The sequence below is a fragment of the Micrasema longulum genome, unplaced genomic scaffold, assembly GCF_059751315.1.
Source record: "Micrasema longulum isolate JH-2025_06_02 unplaced genomic scaffold, ASM5975131v1 h1tg000305l, whole genome shotgun sequence".
NCBI lineage: Eukaryota > Metazoa > Arthropoda > Insecta > Trichoptera > Brachycentridae > Micrasema > Micrasema longulum.
In genome coordinates, this window is record NW_028277509.1 from 354,452 (window position 1) to 369,706 (window position 15,255).

General features: G+C 33.5%; 1 protein-coding gene across 4 annotated transcripts in view; it reads right to left on the reverse strand.

The window, feature by feature from the left end:
* The window catches only part of LOC148282697 (uncharacterized), a 75,960-nt gene that overhangs the window by 13,367 nt on the left and 47,338 nt on the right, over positions 1-15,255 (reverse strand). The window contains exons 1-3 of one of the 4 annotated variants that reach the window (XM_088224701.1): positions 10,737-10,763; positions 10,418-10,545; positions 5,891-5,994 (exon numbers count right to left, since the gene is read on the reverse strand). The exons of 1 other annotated variant lie outside the window; for it this stretch is intronic. Coding sequence is in view for 1 of the 3 variants with exons in the window: in XM_088224700.1 (XP_088080826.1) it covers positions 5,891-5,994 (104 nt within the window). In the remaining 2 variants the exon portion in view is untranslated. Of the gene's footprint in view, positions 1-5,890; positions 5,995-10,417; positions 10,823-15,255 lie in introns of those variants that run through there. 2 more of the 4 variants (XM_088224703.1, XM_088224700.1) reach the window with 2 other exon arrangements.

Below are 15,255 nucleotides of genomic sequence, written 5' to 3' on the forward strand. Positions count from 1 at the left end.
CATTAGCACCTAACAAAGTAATAGTTGACTATGTCACGCTAATGAGCGCGTCTGAGCGCGAGGGAGACAGAGATTATTTCCATAATGCGTATGCCGTGCGATGTCATACCATGAGCTTATTCACAGATACTACACAATGCGTTTGTGTAAGTATTGCGAAAGCGCCAGCTTTAAAAAATCCACCAGTACTGGCATTGATACGCAACACGATTATTTACAATGCTAATAATCGTTTGTTTTGAACATATTAAAACGGAACAGCGCGACGCGGTGCTGCATCAGATGTATTGCATATAAATTTGTATCAAAAACATTTATTTTCGATGTAATTTATTTTATAAATTTTAAAACATGTCTTGCGCTTTTGAAGCAATCTCAATGATTATATAAATTATAATCATTCTTCTGTTTACAAATGTTGTAAAAATGGCTGACAGCATAGATTTTACTATTTATAATTCTATGGCTGACAGTAAGCATTCTCATCTTTTTTTGTTTTCACTAAAAGTCGACGTTATTTCAATTAGAAAGTTTAAACTGATTTATATTTATCGTTTTGTATTTCTGAAATTACTCCGCATGTGACATCAGAGGTTCTCTTCCGCTTATTCTCGATCAATGATCATAAGCTTAGTTTTGCTTATATTCATTGAGAGTCCCAGGTCTGAACTTGCTGCATCGATTCGTTCAATTAGTTCTTTAATTTCAATCTCTGACGATGCAATAAGTGTGGTTTCATCAGCATATCTCAGGTTGGATAACTTCTTTCCTCCAATTGTGAACTTATTATTGTTTATACACGTGCTGTTTACTTATTTTCCCTCCCAATAATATTGACGGAGACAAAAAATAAAGAAAATAACGAAATCGATTCCAGTCGGATTCTTGTTTGTAAACGGAATGAAAATAATCATTAACCCTTACGCTGCTACGCAGTTTTTCAAGAATCTAATCAGAAATCCTCTTATTTATACATTTCAAAAATATTTTATCGAATACGTTGTTTTCCAAACACACTACTGTTTTATCAATTAATAGCAATTCCAAGAAAAATCTTCCATTTCATAAATATCTAATTCAAGCCTAATGGAGTGAGCAAGATGGACAACTCGTGCCGCAAATAGACAATTTTCGTACAGCGGTTGTAAACCCTTTCTTAATTGAAAATAAAAACAAACAAACTGATCTCGTACTGCAATCTCAAGGCGCATTGTTATTATTGAAACGAAATAATTATTATAGTTTTTTTGTTAATTGCGGAGCAAAGTGCTCTGTTATAAATTATCAAACCTACCACTTCCATCAATGCATTTAAACAAAAATTGAGTAAAATATATCTTGAAATTTGTTGCAACAGAGAGGCAAAACATTTTTGCCAAGGGAAATTTACAGGACTTATGATCTGTCATTGGCTGGTTTAAATTACCACTTTACACACTGCGAGATATTCACTATTCTGGGTATGTCTACACATACATATTCATGATTATTTTTACATTACCTCAACTCTTCCATCTGTTGACTTTTGCAAACTAAAAGAGCTGAAACCTTTATTGATGTCGGTAAGTTTCATCTGGATAAATTATTTCACCTCCTAGGTAATGCCTAAAATTACTTTAAATTTTTTATGCAAGTTATTTTAATCAACAATATTTTGAGTATGTCTAAATGTTTGTAGGGAGTTATTTAGATTGAAACCTAAAGGTAACCGGTAAATGTACAAAGAAGTGATATTATTTCTTGGTAGTTGTTATAATATAATTTAAATTTAAAAAAAATATGTTTTTGTACAACTGTCTCACAAATTGATATTTCTTCTAAGAAAAATATTCCGTTTCGATAATAGCTAGTTCACGCATAATGGACTGAGCGAGATAGACAACAGTTGCCGAAATTACAAACAGCTGTGGTAAATTACATATTTTTTACATTTATATATATTTTTAATCTTACTTTGTTACTCTAATTAACAATTTAACTCTGCAAAGCGTCCTTTTTATTATGAATAAATTTACAAAATATATAATTCAAAATGATAACGGATAGTGAAAGTGATAAAGAAATAATAGTACCTCGCCGAGAAACTCGGGGGCTTAGCAGCTCAACCTATTCCGAAAGTGAATATGACAATAACGATATTTTTTTAAGTGGTTGTGATAATAATTTATAATATGACTCTTACGAAGAGCACGAAATCGAAGAAGTTTTTTCTGAAGTATTTTTGGATCAATATCGAGCTGATATACCTCATTTACGTTTTGTTTGTAGAATAGAGTTTGTATGGTAATAATTACGTTTTGTTAGTAGAGTAATAATTACTACCTAATGAACAGCTAAAACATTTTGATTTCCCATTACTGTGGGTACCCATTATAATAAATTAACAAATGATTTTTTTTATATTCAAACGTCCTAATTGACAATCATTAGGTTCCATGGTGAATTATTTTTATGTTTTATGGCTCTTTACTTATTTGTTTATATTCTTAATTATGGGGTTTTCCGGTGATATAGGGACCTCACTAGATAAGAGTTATTATATTAAAGGTAAAGTATTCAATTAGTTATTCATTACGGAAGTACATCAATATTTTCGTAATCACTGACTCGGGTTTAATAGCGGGGAAAACACCAAATATAATTATTTTCCTCAAATATCATATAAGTGATTAAAAATCTAACTATTAACATTGATTTATTTTTTATTTCACTGTTTTTGGAATGTAAAAAAGTTCAGTTTCAGGTCCCGACTAGCTAGAAGTTTCCCGTGTTTAGTCGTTTCTCTTTTCTTAAAAGCACTGCGAATTTAAACAACATAAGTAAATTTATAATGAGGATGTTTAGAGGTTTTAAAAAAAAAATGTTAACAGACAAAGCTTTTTTTTTCAATTTTTATGTATCGTATTATCAGCGCTACGATATTTTAAAGTTTTGTATTTCTGACATTAATCCGCGTGTGACGTCGCAAGTTCTCTTCCGCTTTTTCTCGGTTAGTTCTGTTGATTGGTCCATTGACGATTAGCAAACCGGAAATCTTACACAACCCTCTTATCATTGATTGATTCATATGAACAAGTGACGTCGTTCAAAGTAGTTCGTTTTCATTAAAATATTTTTAATGATTTTTTATTCATTTTCAAGAAACTTTGCCGTACAATTTAATGCTTAAATTTTTTACAGTGCGTAAGAAAACATTTTTTGTATAAAATTTTCCGTAGGGCTGAAATAGGTACGAAACTAAATAATAACCCGTCGAATAAGTCATTTTTATGTTTTGAAAATGTTTTATACCACTGACGGTTAAGTGCAACAAGCAGTTCCCGAATTCATTTACCCTTTTGGGGATTATGACGTCAGCATCAGTCTAGTTAGAACTTTATGATAGGGATTAACAACAACGATATATCGTTGTTTAGCAGTATAAGGGTTAAAAAAAGATTGAAGGTTCATTTTCCTGAACAAATATTGTTCTTAAATTAATTACCATAATCAATCACACGTAGATAGCACATAACAAAATATTATTTTCAATAAATCCATCATTAGGTTGAGGAGTTCGTAGACTTGAAAAATTATAAACATAATAGCCAAAGTAGGATCGTGGCCTCGAACAAACGCCGCTGGCTCTTAAATGAGTTTTTCGCATATAATTCCATTTCTGTAGATTTTAAACAAAAATAATATTTAAAATGTCGCACCCCCAGAAGTACCTACTCTGTGGTATGTCTCTCGCAAAGACAGACTCCTGAAAATTTATGAATATCCTCACTTAGTATACATATATTGATATTATAGTTCTTAATATTTACTGTGGTCTTTACTTATTTGACTGTTAAAATACAGGAAAAACACTGTAGCATAATAATTACGGCGTTCTTCCCGATATTTTACTTAATTGGTTTAAAAGAATATTGAAGTTTGTGGTATGTCTCGAGCGCGAAAAAAAACGTAGAGATACGTGAGTGTTCTACGAAAGAGAAACAAATATGTGGTTAAACTGCATCCATAACTCAAAACAACCAAATTTTAACTTACGACAGTGTACTTCTGGGGGTGTGATGTAGGTATTAGATAAATGTTTTTACAAATTTGCTTCCGCTTAAACTCCTTAAACCATAACCAACCAGCTAAGGGAAGGTAACCCCGACAGAAAAATCCACCAGAGAAGTCAACGAGAAACCACTCTGTAGCTCAATCAAAAATAACTATCGACGTGCTTAAAAACGTGCAAAGCATTTAAGCGATCACAATAAACAATAACGAACATTCAAATTTATTTCAACAGAGAGGAAAAACATTTTTGAGATGTTAATATGTAAGTCTAGGTATTTACAGGGCTTTTGACCTTTCATTGGCTGGTTTAAGTGGTCACTTTACACACTGTGTAACAAAGGAAAGGCGAGCGCCTCAAAACCAAAACCAACCAGCTGAGGGAAGGTAATCTCGACAGAAAAATCCACCAGAGAAGGCAACAGGAAACCACTCTGGTTATCATTTCCCAGGAATCACTATGGCGAGTACATCAATAAGCAGTCGTCTCGGCTGCGAAATGTAAAATTAGCCCAGGACAGATACATATGCTTTCGCTGTGGTGATCGTCAACGTCGGGGGACCTGGCAAGGCACTAGAAGAAGAAGCGCCATTATTTAGCCAATCTACAGCGCGCTAGAGCCGGGTATCCCTCACGCAGAAACAGATCCTTACATACGGCAGTAAGCAGATAATAAAACGCCACATTATTTTATTTACAAGCAGACCTCGCTTCTTGTAGATTCACGCATCTTCTTCATGCACACGAGCTGATTAATCCACCGTTTGATACGAAGCATAAGTTCAAGTTCACAGACATGGATCGTTCCTGGTAATAACGTGTCTTCGTATTCAATATATTTTTAAAATATATTTTTTAATTATTCACAGCGCTATATTTGTCATTTTTTGAGGCATGGGACCAAAGTCCTATATGGATTTACTATGGGACGAATAATTGGCTAAAATAACATATAAAAGGTACAACAGTGTATGGGATATAAAAGATGCATGTCAGTAAATAACGTTTTAAGATAGAACGTTTGTAAGGTTTCGAACCTCTAGGACATTAAAAACAACTTATAAATATAAAGGAACCTGCGTAATGTAAAAAGCTTAAATAGTTTGTAAGGTTTCGAACCTCTAGGACATTAAAAACAACTTATAAATATAAAGGAACCTGCGTAATGTAAATAGCTTAAACTTTTTTAGATCATCTAAAATGGATTAGATTAATATGAAATAGTCGCTTTATTTCCAGTATTTAACTGGCATCTACCCTTTATCCCCTGAGCATAATTCCATCAAGCAACTACAAATTTGAAAAAAAATCACCATATTATAAAACAAAGCTCCCACTTCCCAGTTGCACAGTTGTTCGTCTAACCAACTGTGCCACGGCGCCTGTCGAGTTCTTGCCCTGATGTAAGAAAAATAATTGAAAAACTTTGTTAGACCATTGGATTAAAAAATACGTAATATTTCCTAATCTTCTTTCGGATGGCGCTACAGCCTACAGCCCATGTCGAGCTTTGGCCTCCTGCATCATTCGCCTTCAACTCTGTCTCTCGTCAGTCGCCGTTTCAAGTCGTCTTCCAATTTCATAGATTATACGTAAAACTTGTAATATTTCATTACGCGCGTAGTAATTATTAATGAATTGCAACCCCACTGAATCATTGAATCGTAAAACTTGGCACAATAACTGACTAAAAATAAACAAATGCTCCATCATAGGATTTTATTCGAAAAATAAATATAAAAGCATATTTTTTCGATTAAATCTGTACTTAAAGTATTTTATAAATATCAAAAACTAGATAAATCAAAATAAAAGTTGTGGGGGATTCCTTTTACTGACCTCGGAGTCGAGAGACGGCTCGGGGCTCGGGTCCCGGTGGGACGCAGGGCGACCCGGGCACACCTCTCCACAGGGGGGCGGAGGATGGCAGGGCCCGACAGATCCTATATTATAAATAAAATTAACTACACATTTCACACCATGATTTTTTTGTAATAGTTCCGAACAAACGCCGAAAGCAAAATCTGAGACTTGTAAAATTTAATGAAGGGGTAAAAAATATTTAAATGTTCCATAAAACATCTGTTTTAACTATACTAAAAAAAGTTGCGTTATGATCTCGTGGTAGTCTAGGTCTTACAAATTAAGATCAGAGGTTTTTTTTTAAAAAAAGGAAAAAAAAGTATTTGCGTCCTTGTAATTTACCAAATATTTCAATTTTGGGGGTCATTTTCTACGAGCTCTAAATAACTCACTATTAGAAAATGGTAATTGAGTCCTCCTCTACCACAATTTAATTAATATTATGAAGGCTTTTAATTAAATTAAATAATACATTATCGACACAATCAAGAAAGGAGCTTTGCGTTGGTTTGGACATGCAGAGCGAATGGACAGCGAAAGGGCGGATAAAATAATTTACGATGCGAATGTTGATGGATGCAGAAATAGAGAAAGACGGAGAAAGATTAATGATTAATTAATGAAAGTATTTATTTTATGTTGTGGGAGAAATAGTTGAAAAAATACTTTTTTTTTCACTACATAAAATATTTTCCTAAACTCATCAGTGCATGTAAGGGTATTTTTGAAAAAAAAAAAAAATAACAACTATGGTGAAGGTGTATAGTGGGTTTTGCATGTTGGTTTAATTGGTGTCCTGACAAAGAGACAGGTACGTCTCGAATCCGGTAGACATAGAAAAGTCGGTAAGTGGTTATTTGCAAATATTCAATAACAATTAAGTAAAATGTTTGATTAAAAATATAATTTTTCCATTTTGATTTACTTTTGGTGGATATTTTTTAATTTAAAAAACTTGTATTAGCATACGTGTTAACACTTGGAATTTAAAATACGTTGATTCGCTTATTGGCGAAGTAGTGTCAGGAATTTAGCCCGGAACCACAATATTATGTATATGGCTGACGGAAGGTAAAATGATAAAGATGTCTTGCATTTTACCACATGAAATGGAAAAAAAAACAATAAAAGCACATTATTGTAGCGTAATGCGTAGTGCGTTTTGATAACACGTAATGAGGCCTCGGATTCAATTTCCATTTGGGTAATTGACTCGATTCTATTTTAATAGATAGATGGGTGCCTTTTTCAACGGAAAAGGTAAACCTTTTAAAGAAGAAAATATGGAAGTTTCGACGTGTACAGTGTATAAAGCTTATACCCTGTCATTGCTATGGCCGGTTTTCAATATTAATAAACTGGGGGTGAATTCAATTTTTGCCTACAATGATTTGGTCATCATCATCAACTTTATGTCTTTTTCTAAATCGTAATAACATTGACAACAATTAAATACATATTATATATTCTCCAAAAAAAGAAAGTATTAGGTTGGGTCTATTTTTTCCAAATTAAAATGAGCGCCAAAAGTGAAAACAAAATGGTAAAAGTTTTTAAATCATATAAAAGATAATTTTTTGCACTACAAAAATTGTTTTCTTTTACGTTACACATTTTATTTTATTTATTTGGGAAAACAATAACACGTTTTACATTTATTGCATACAAAAATGAGAATATATGTAAACTAAATTGTGAAAACAGTAGATATAAATTTTCCACAGTAAAAAAAAATAAAAATACATATATGTACATAGAATTAAGAATAGTCCAGAAGGAGCGTAGAATCATATTTGAATACATTGGACTGTGTCCAAAAATCCCCCCACTATGCTTCACTTTCACCGCGCGCATTCGTGATGTCACCGCGTGATGTTGCACGATAGGAAAAAATATAATCATAACACAAATGTAAGGTAAAAAAAAAAAGGAATCTGTTAATTTCTCTAAAATTTTATTGTACACGCGGAAAAATTGATTGACATAACATAGTAGTTAAGTAAAGGGTCATTTAATAAGAGTAATTGAATTAATGAACTTTAAACTTAAAATATAAAACAAATTTTATTTTACATAAAACTGATATTTTTATATCATGTTAAATAATATTTGATGTTTTAAAGATAATGTTGCTCAAATGTCTACCACAGAGTTGTTTAATTCAAGGTCTAATTTTAATTAGTTCTCTCATTAGATGAACAAAGTAGGGTAAAAAAGTTAACTACCCTGGTAACACTAACGAAATGTGCATATTGTTTTCTTCGACAATCTGACAGATGAAAAAATAATTAAATTTTTAAGTAATGTATTTGCTACTTACACATTCATTTGCTAATTACAATGAAATGTAATCCCATCCCGTTTCTTTAAGATCCAAGCATTATTTCTACACTTTAAAAGGACACAACACGGCATTGTTGAATTCAAATCAGGAGTTGCGTACTGAGCGACGTCTACAATGAAACTAATGAGTCATAACGTAAAACTGCTCATTTATGAGTAGTTTAGTCCCCTTCTGTTTGATGCTCGTATGCGGCTTCTGGACTATTGTTAATTATATGTTTATGGATAATATATAGTAATAAAAATAAAGTAAATAAAAATAAAATAAATTTAAAGAGTAAGAAAAAAAATACAGTTATATAAAAATAGTGCAAAAGGTATAAAATATGATAATGAACATACATACATACATACTGACATCGTATAACTAAATTACAAGACGTAAAATGGAATTTTAAGTAGACGAAAATGAGCATTTTCGACAACTTATTCTGTTCGAGTTCAATCGAGGGAATAAAGATGCCAAAGCTGCTCGCGATATTGGCGCAGTATAGGGTGAAGATACTATGAATTTTTAACTATTTTTTTGTAAAATAATGAAGGAGAATACATTATTGACTAATGTGCTACATTATTTTTGTTGTGTCCTCTTGTAATCTTCATTAGGAAAAAAAAGGACATGACTTTTGTTTGCACCCAATACATTTTTTAAAAAATATTGTTTATCGGCGTAAGTATAGCCTGTGAGCTCGCCAATACATGACAGATGACATTAACATAACCATAGAAAAACATAGCAGTTGAGCTCTCAGAAGTAAAGCAACGTGAATGCAGCAATGCTTGAACTACATGTCAATAATATTCTAATAATAAATAATATTATTTGGCCATACGGAACTTTAAAGCACACCTTGGTTTAATTACTAATGGTATTTTATCGGTTAGGTAGGTGTATTTAAAAAAAATGTTGCGTACCTGAAAAAAGCACAAATAATTATGTTTTTGTAAATGATGTCAGTAGCGACACTCAGAGAGTGGCTTTGTGACGTTTTGACATTTTTTATAAGAAATTCATGGCGTAGCCGAAATACTGTTAGAAAAACGAGGATGTTTTTGTTGATTGACGTTAGCAGGCGCTACCCAGGGGCGACTTTGTGACGTGAGAAATTATTTAAAAAAAGAGATTCATGGCGTAGCCGAAATATTGTAATTAAAACGAGGATGTTTTTGTTGATTGACGTTAGCAGGCGCTACCCAGGGGCGACTTTGTGACGTGAGAAATTATTTAAAAAAAGAGATTCATGGCGTAGCCGAAATATTGTAATTAAAACGAGGATGTTTTTGTTGATTAACGTTAGCAGGCGCTACCCAGGGGCGACTTCATGACGTGATGAAATTATTAATTTAAATATTTTTTTTCATTTTACATAGCGTAGCCGAGATAAGAAATTGCGTGGTGTTTCGAAATTTAACCGTGTAGGTAGCCACCTTGTTACAATATTATTTTTGTATTTGTATAACTCCTGTTTTATAATGTTTATGTATTTATCGCTATAAGAATTAAACTAAAGATAGTTTTTACTTTTAATCGCTATCCGTTTTTTAAATTATGTTTGTAACACTCAGTAATATTTATTTTTCAAGTATTCAATGTTATTTTTGCATTTTAATTAATATTGTTAATATAAAGCGTATTTTTATTTATTCGAATTTACTAGACTGTTTTATTACAAAAAATAAAAATGCATATTTCTCTATGTATTTTTCTGTTATAAACAATCTATTAAAATAATACACATCAAATTTTCATTGTCTGTTGATTTTATTTGCAATCTTCTTTTTTTTCGATGGTTAAAACTCTAGGAAATTCAAAGACAATAAAAATTTTACGGTCATATATTGGCGAGCTCACACGCTATACATAGCCCTGTTTATCAATAGTAAAAATAATTTTGATTTTTTGTGATATTTCTAGATAAAACTCCATAGTTAATGATTTTGATAAAATTATAAAAAAAGTTATCAGTTGGTCAAAAAAATAAAAAAGTCGAACTAAACCGTAAAGTTTCATTGATAACTTTATTTATAATTTTATCAAAATCAGTCAAAATAATTGTTTATTGGAATGGTACATGAAGCGTAAGATGGATCATCTATTTGTATATTAAATATATGAACCAATGACAAAAAAAGTAAAATAAAAATCATTCAATAATTTACCTTAGTCCTGAATAAATTTAAATCCGTAAATTTATTTTCATTATGTATATTGAAATATAAAATTCATCATAGGTACCGTACTGTGTACAACAATAACTACATGGTTTTGCACTATCCTATAATTACTTCTGAAAAACAGTATTAAATTATTGTTACGACTAGAGATATTATTATTATCACAGATATTATTTAATACATTTAATTCTCAGTGCCTGTTCTAAACCATGTTAAAATTTTCGCAATTCACTTTTTAAAATTCGTACGCATTCCAAAATACGGCACGTTTTCACAATTTTCTTCAGTTTTTCGGGGTGCTTACCGTCGCGTGATCGATATTTAAAAATACCTATATTAAATGAAGTTCGTTCACACGTCCGGCCGCGTTCCGATTCTTGCTCAGACTGTGGGGCAGGTACCTACCCGGTACCTGGCTGTGGCTATGTGCGATGCAGTCATCTGCCCCGAGCACAGGTGTTCGCCAAGGCGCGCGTGATCTATGCTTTTTACCAGTTCATCGTGTGAAAAAGTTCCCAGCGCAAGTTTTAATTCACATACCTAAGTAAATTATGATGAAGGCAGTTTCTGTTGTACGCCTACGTAAATATTACATTTATCAGCCTGTCCATTAATATCTTACTCTCGGGCTTTAAATAATATCAGGAAAACTCGTAATGTCTTTTTCATGAAAAAATTGTTAAATTAAAGTGCATCGATTCTATTTTCCAATGAAGCAGTTTGGTGTTTTTTTTTATTTGTTAATAGACTATTAAACTAAGACAATTAGAAATAAAAGTTATGTATCATCGCCATGATTTTTTTAAAGTTTTGTATTTCTGAAATTACTCCCCGTGAGACGTCACAAGTTCTTTTCTGCTTCCTCTCGGTCAGTTCGCCGGTTGTTCCGTTAACGGTAACTTAACTGTAAATCTTCCACGACTCTCTTATCGTTGGTTGATTTTAAAAAAACTAACTTTCTATTTTTAGACCGAGAAAAATATAAATACGTTCATTTATATATTATACTTTTCAATTCGTGACATTTTACTTTTTTCGCTTAAAAGTTGATTAAATCGGTAAAGTGATGTGTTATTTTTTTTTTCTATCAATGGTCAGCCTCTCAATCATGACCGAAACCTTACATGTCGATACGACTAACGATTTTTCGTATGAAAGTTGCTAAAGTAGTCGTTAAACTTTTACCGACAAGCATAGATGTTGGGACAGTTTACATTCACGTGCATACGTTTTTTAACTGTTAATACAAAATAGTATTTAATGGAATTATTTACAACTTTTAGTAAGGCAAAAAAAGAAAAGGCGGTACACAACGGAACGGTTGTGTCCGAGCGGATTAAGAATACACATAGTTATGTGTGTTATATAGAATTAGAAAAAAATATGGGAGAGCGCTTTCGACTCGATGGCTTCTCTCTGGTAAAAGTCCTGAATAAAAAATCGAGTGGAGATATATCCGCTTCGTAGTGTGATTGGCGCGTTCGCCTACCTTGCTTGAGGCCCCGGGTTCGATTCCTAGGAAGGTCGACATAAAATATTTATTAAAAAGGTGAATTTTTCACAGCGATGTTCCATAACGGTAATGGTTTGGGTTCTCCCGACCGGACTTGTTTCTTCGGTTTACTAATAAGCTAATGAACTAACATACCCTATCACCGTCAGAATTGGGAAAATTAGATTAAGGGATTTACTGTATATACTTAAGTTGCTCTGACGGCGATAGGGGCATTGAAAGCAGTTAAAAAGAATTTTCGAAAAAATAAATTACCGTTCATTACAGCTAAAAAAAATGTTTTTGTAATGTGTGGATCTAAAAAGAGGCCACAAGACCTTTAAAATGGATCCGGGTAGGTGGGTGGGGCTTGTAATGTAATATTCTATGTTCCTGGACTGGAACCTGAAGCGTAAGACTGATCACCTTATCTTCATGTAACAAATGGTCGATATACGCCAGATTTAATGTACCATCGATATATGCTAGTAGGATTCAAGCTGTCAGTAGGGTCGCAGTGAGTCACATCTTGATGGAGGGTGTGATTCTATAAAATGCTGCGAACGCCCAGATGCATTCCACCGGCAACACTACTGACTAGTCCTACTCGTTAACGTCCACGTCGCGAACCCTAGGCAATGGAATTACACTCATAATGGTATGATCACAGCAGACAACGAGAGGATGAAAGACGGGCTTCTGGCGCTTCAAAACTAAAACCAACCAGCTAAGGGAAGGTAATCGCGACATAAAATTCCACCAGAAAAGGCAACGGGAAACCACTCTGGTCATCTTTTCCCAGGAATCACTATGGCGATTATATCCAATAAGTAGTTATCCTGGCTGCGGAACACAGGAGTAGCGCAGGACCGAGATGCTTTCGCTGTAGTGATCGCCAACGTCGTGGGGACCTGACAAGGCACCGCAAGAAGAAAAATTCAGCGCCCAATGCACCATCGGGTATGGACAGGGCTCCGATGATGATGATGACAACGGAACGTCGGAACGGGACCCCCTGAGACGAAACTTACATCTCTGAAATTATTATCATAATAGGGTGACGAGTGAATTTATATGTTTACCTAAAACAAACTGTAGGCTGAAGACTCGATTTTATTAATGCAGACACGTTACAATAACATCAATCTGAACATCGGATATAAACCTACCGCCAAAGCATACCTCCTTGGAACACAGCATCTAGTTTTTGCGCAAATAAATAATCTATTCGACATACCTAACTCTAAAAGAATATCCCATGTCCACTCGCGGAAGAAAAAATGTAATTCTCTAAGCGTGACTGCCGAATAAGGATAAGGAGATTTATCGGTTTTATTGGTTCTGGATTTAACTGTATATTTCATTGGAGTTTTCAAGCATTATTATTTTACATAGAAATGTTACTAACCCTTCAGTGCCTAATGTTTCTTATTCTAACTAAACATTTATAAGTGTGCATGTTTTGATGTTGATACTGGGAAAAAATGGAAATAAAAAAAAAACCTTTTTTAGGTTTATTTTTAAATTTTAGGTAGTGGAATATGCTACGTTGGACATAAAAAGTTTGATAAATACAAGAATATAAAAAAACCAAGGAATAATGGTTTTTATCACTACTAGTACCATCACGCCATTTACCGAAGGGGTAGACAGAGAGGATGAACCGCCACACACGTCTATCCTGGCATACAAAGATTGTTATTCTATGTCATTATAATTGAATCTAATTAATTTTACTATGATTTTTATTTATTGTATTTATTTTTATCTATGTTATTTATTGTGGCTTGACACGGGCATAGCCTAAAAAGCCTTAATAAGTTCATCATTATTTAAACTAGTGTAATTTTGAATTAATAAATAAATAAATTAATTAATACATTCCTAGCTTCTTCCACATTTATACATCTTGCATGCATGCCCATCGGTTCTGCCTGCTTTTGACATGACCAGACTTAAGATCTTGGTTTGTCTGGTCATGCCACGTCTACCTTGGTCGTCCTCGTCCCACGTTACTGCTCATTCTTGCCATATATACCTGTTTTCCCATTCGTTCTACATGACCAAACCATCTCAGTGAGCCTTTCTTAATCTTATACCTGACTCAGATTTACACTCTCGCCCAATTTCATCATTCGTAACCCTGTCATATATTGTTTTCCCACACATTCGTCTAAGAGATCGCATTTCAACAGCGTTCACTCTGCTTTCATCCTTCCTCTGCCATTTCCATGTTTCACTTCCATACGTAAGTATTGGGACTAAAATTCCGTTGTTTAGCTTCGTTTGACATATTTCACAGTGGATGGATTTTAACGTAGTCGTCGCCAGATAAGAATGCCTACGCTCACTTAGTGACCGCAGTGTAAGAGATGTGTTAACGTAGGCATTCTTATCTGATGACGGCTTTACCTGTATTTCAATCAGAATTATGATAGAAAACGGTTAAGCCCTGGTTGAGTCATTCAAAAGATTGAACAGTAATAAACAAATTAATGGTGTGTAATCAATGAAGCATAATTGAAATAGATAGACACGTTACAAGCGCGAAGAAATTGGCATTCCAATTCGTGGGCAATTTTGAAACGAATATTCGGTTACTATTCGGTACTCTGCTTATTCGGCTACTTTTTTTAGTATTCTTATTCATTATTTTGAATATTAATAGTACGCAGTATTCGACCGAATACCGAATACCAAATTATGAAAAAAACGCTTATATTACTCAAACATGTGTCTATTTTAATCACAAATTATTGGTTTAAAACTTAAAATCGATCAGTGGTAAGTTGTGATGAATGAAAACTTTTTTTTTAGCATTTGTTGGTAGCAAACGATTGCGCTTTTCCTCATAAATAATGCCTCGCGAGATCTTGTTGTTACACAGCAAACACACAGCAAGTTTACTATCTTCACTACAAATCTCATAATATTCCCGAATAGGCGATTTTTTTTAAATGGTGCCGTGATGTACAATGAACAAATAATTACCAATTACTAATAAGTACTTTTAGTAACACAATTTGATGTGTTAATGAACAAATAACGCGTGTCGCGACATGATCTATTCGCAAATGAAACAAATACGCCCGCTCCGTCACCCCCGCACGCCCTGCAATGAGACAGGTCGTAATCTGTCACGCGCAAAATGGACACATCTCTTGACGAACATTTGGCCGCCGAAATACGCCGCAAATCACTATTCGTGGTATCTCCTTCCTTGCTTTCATTCCCTAACAGACTTTCATCGTGACAAAAAACACGACGATTTATTACAGCAACGCGACATTTTCAATTAGGAATTCAATTCTTTCAGCTATCATGGCGCCTG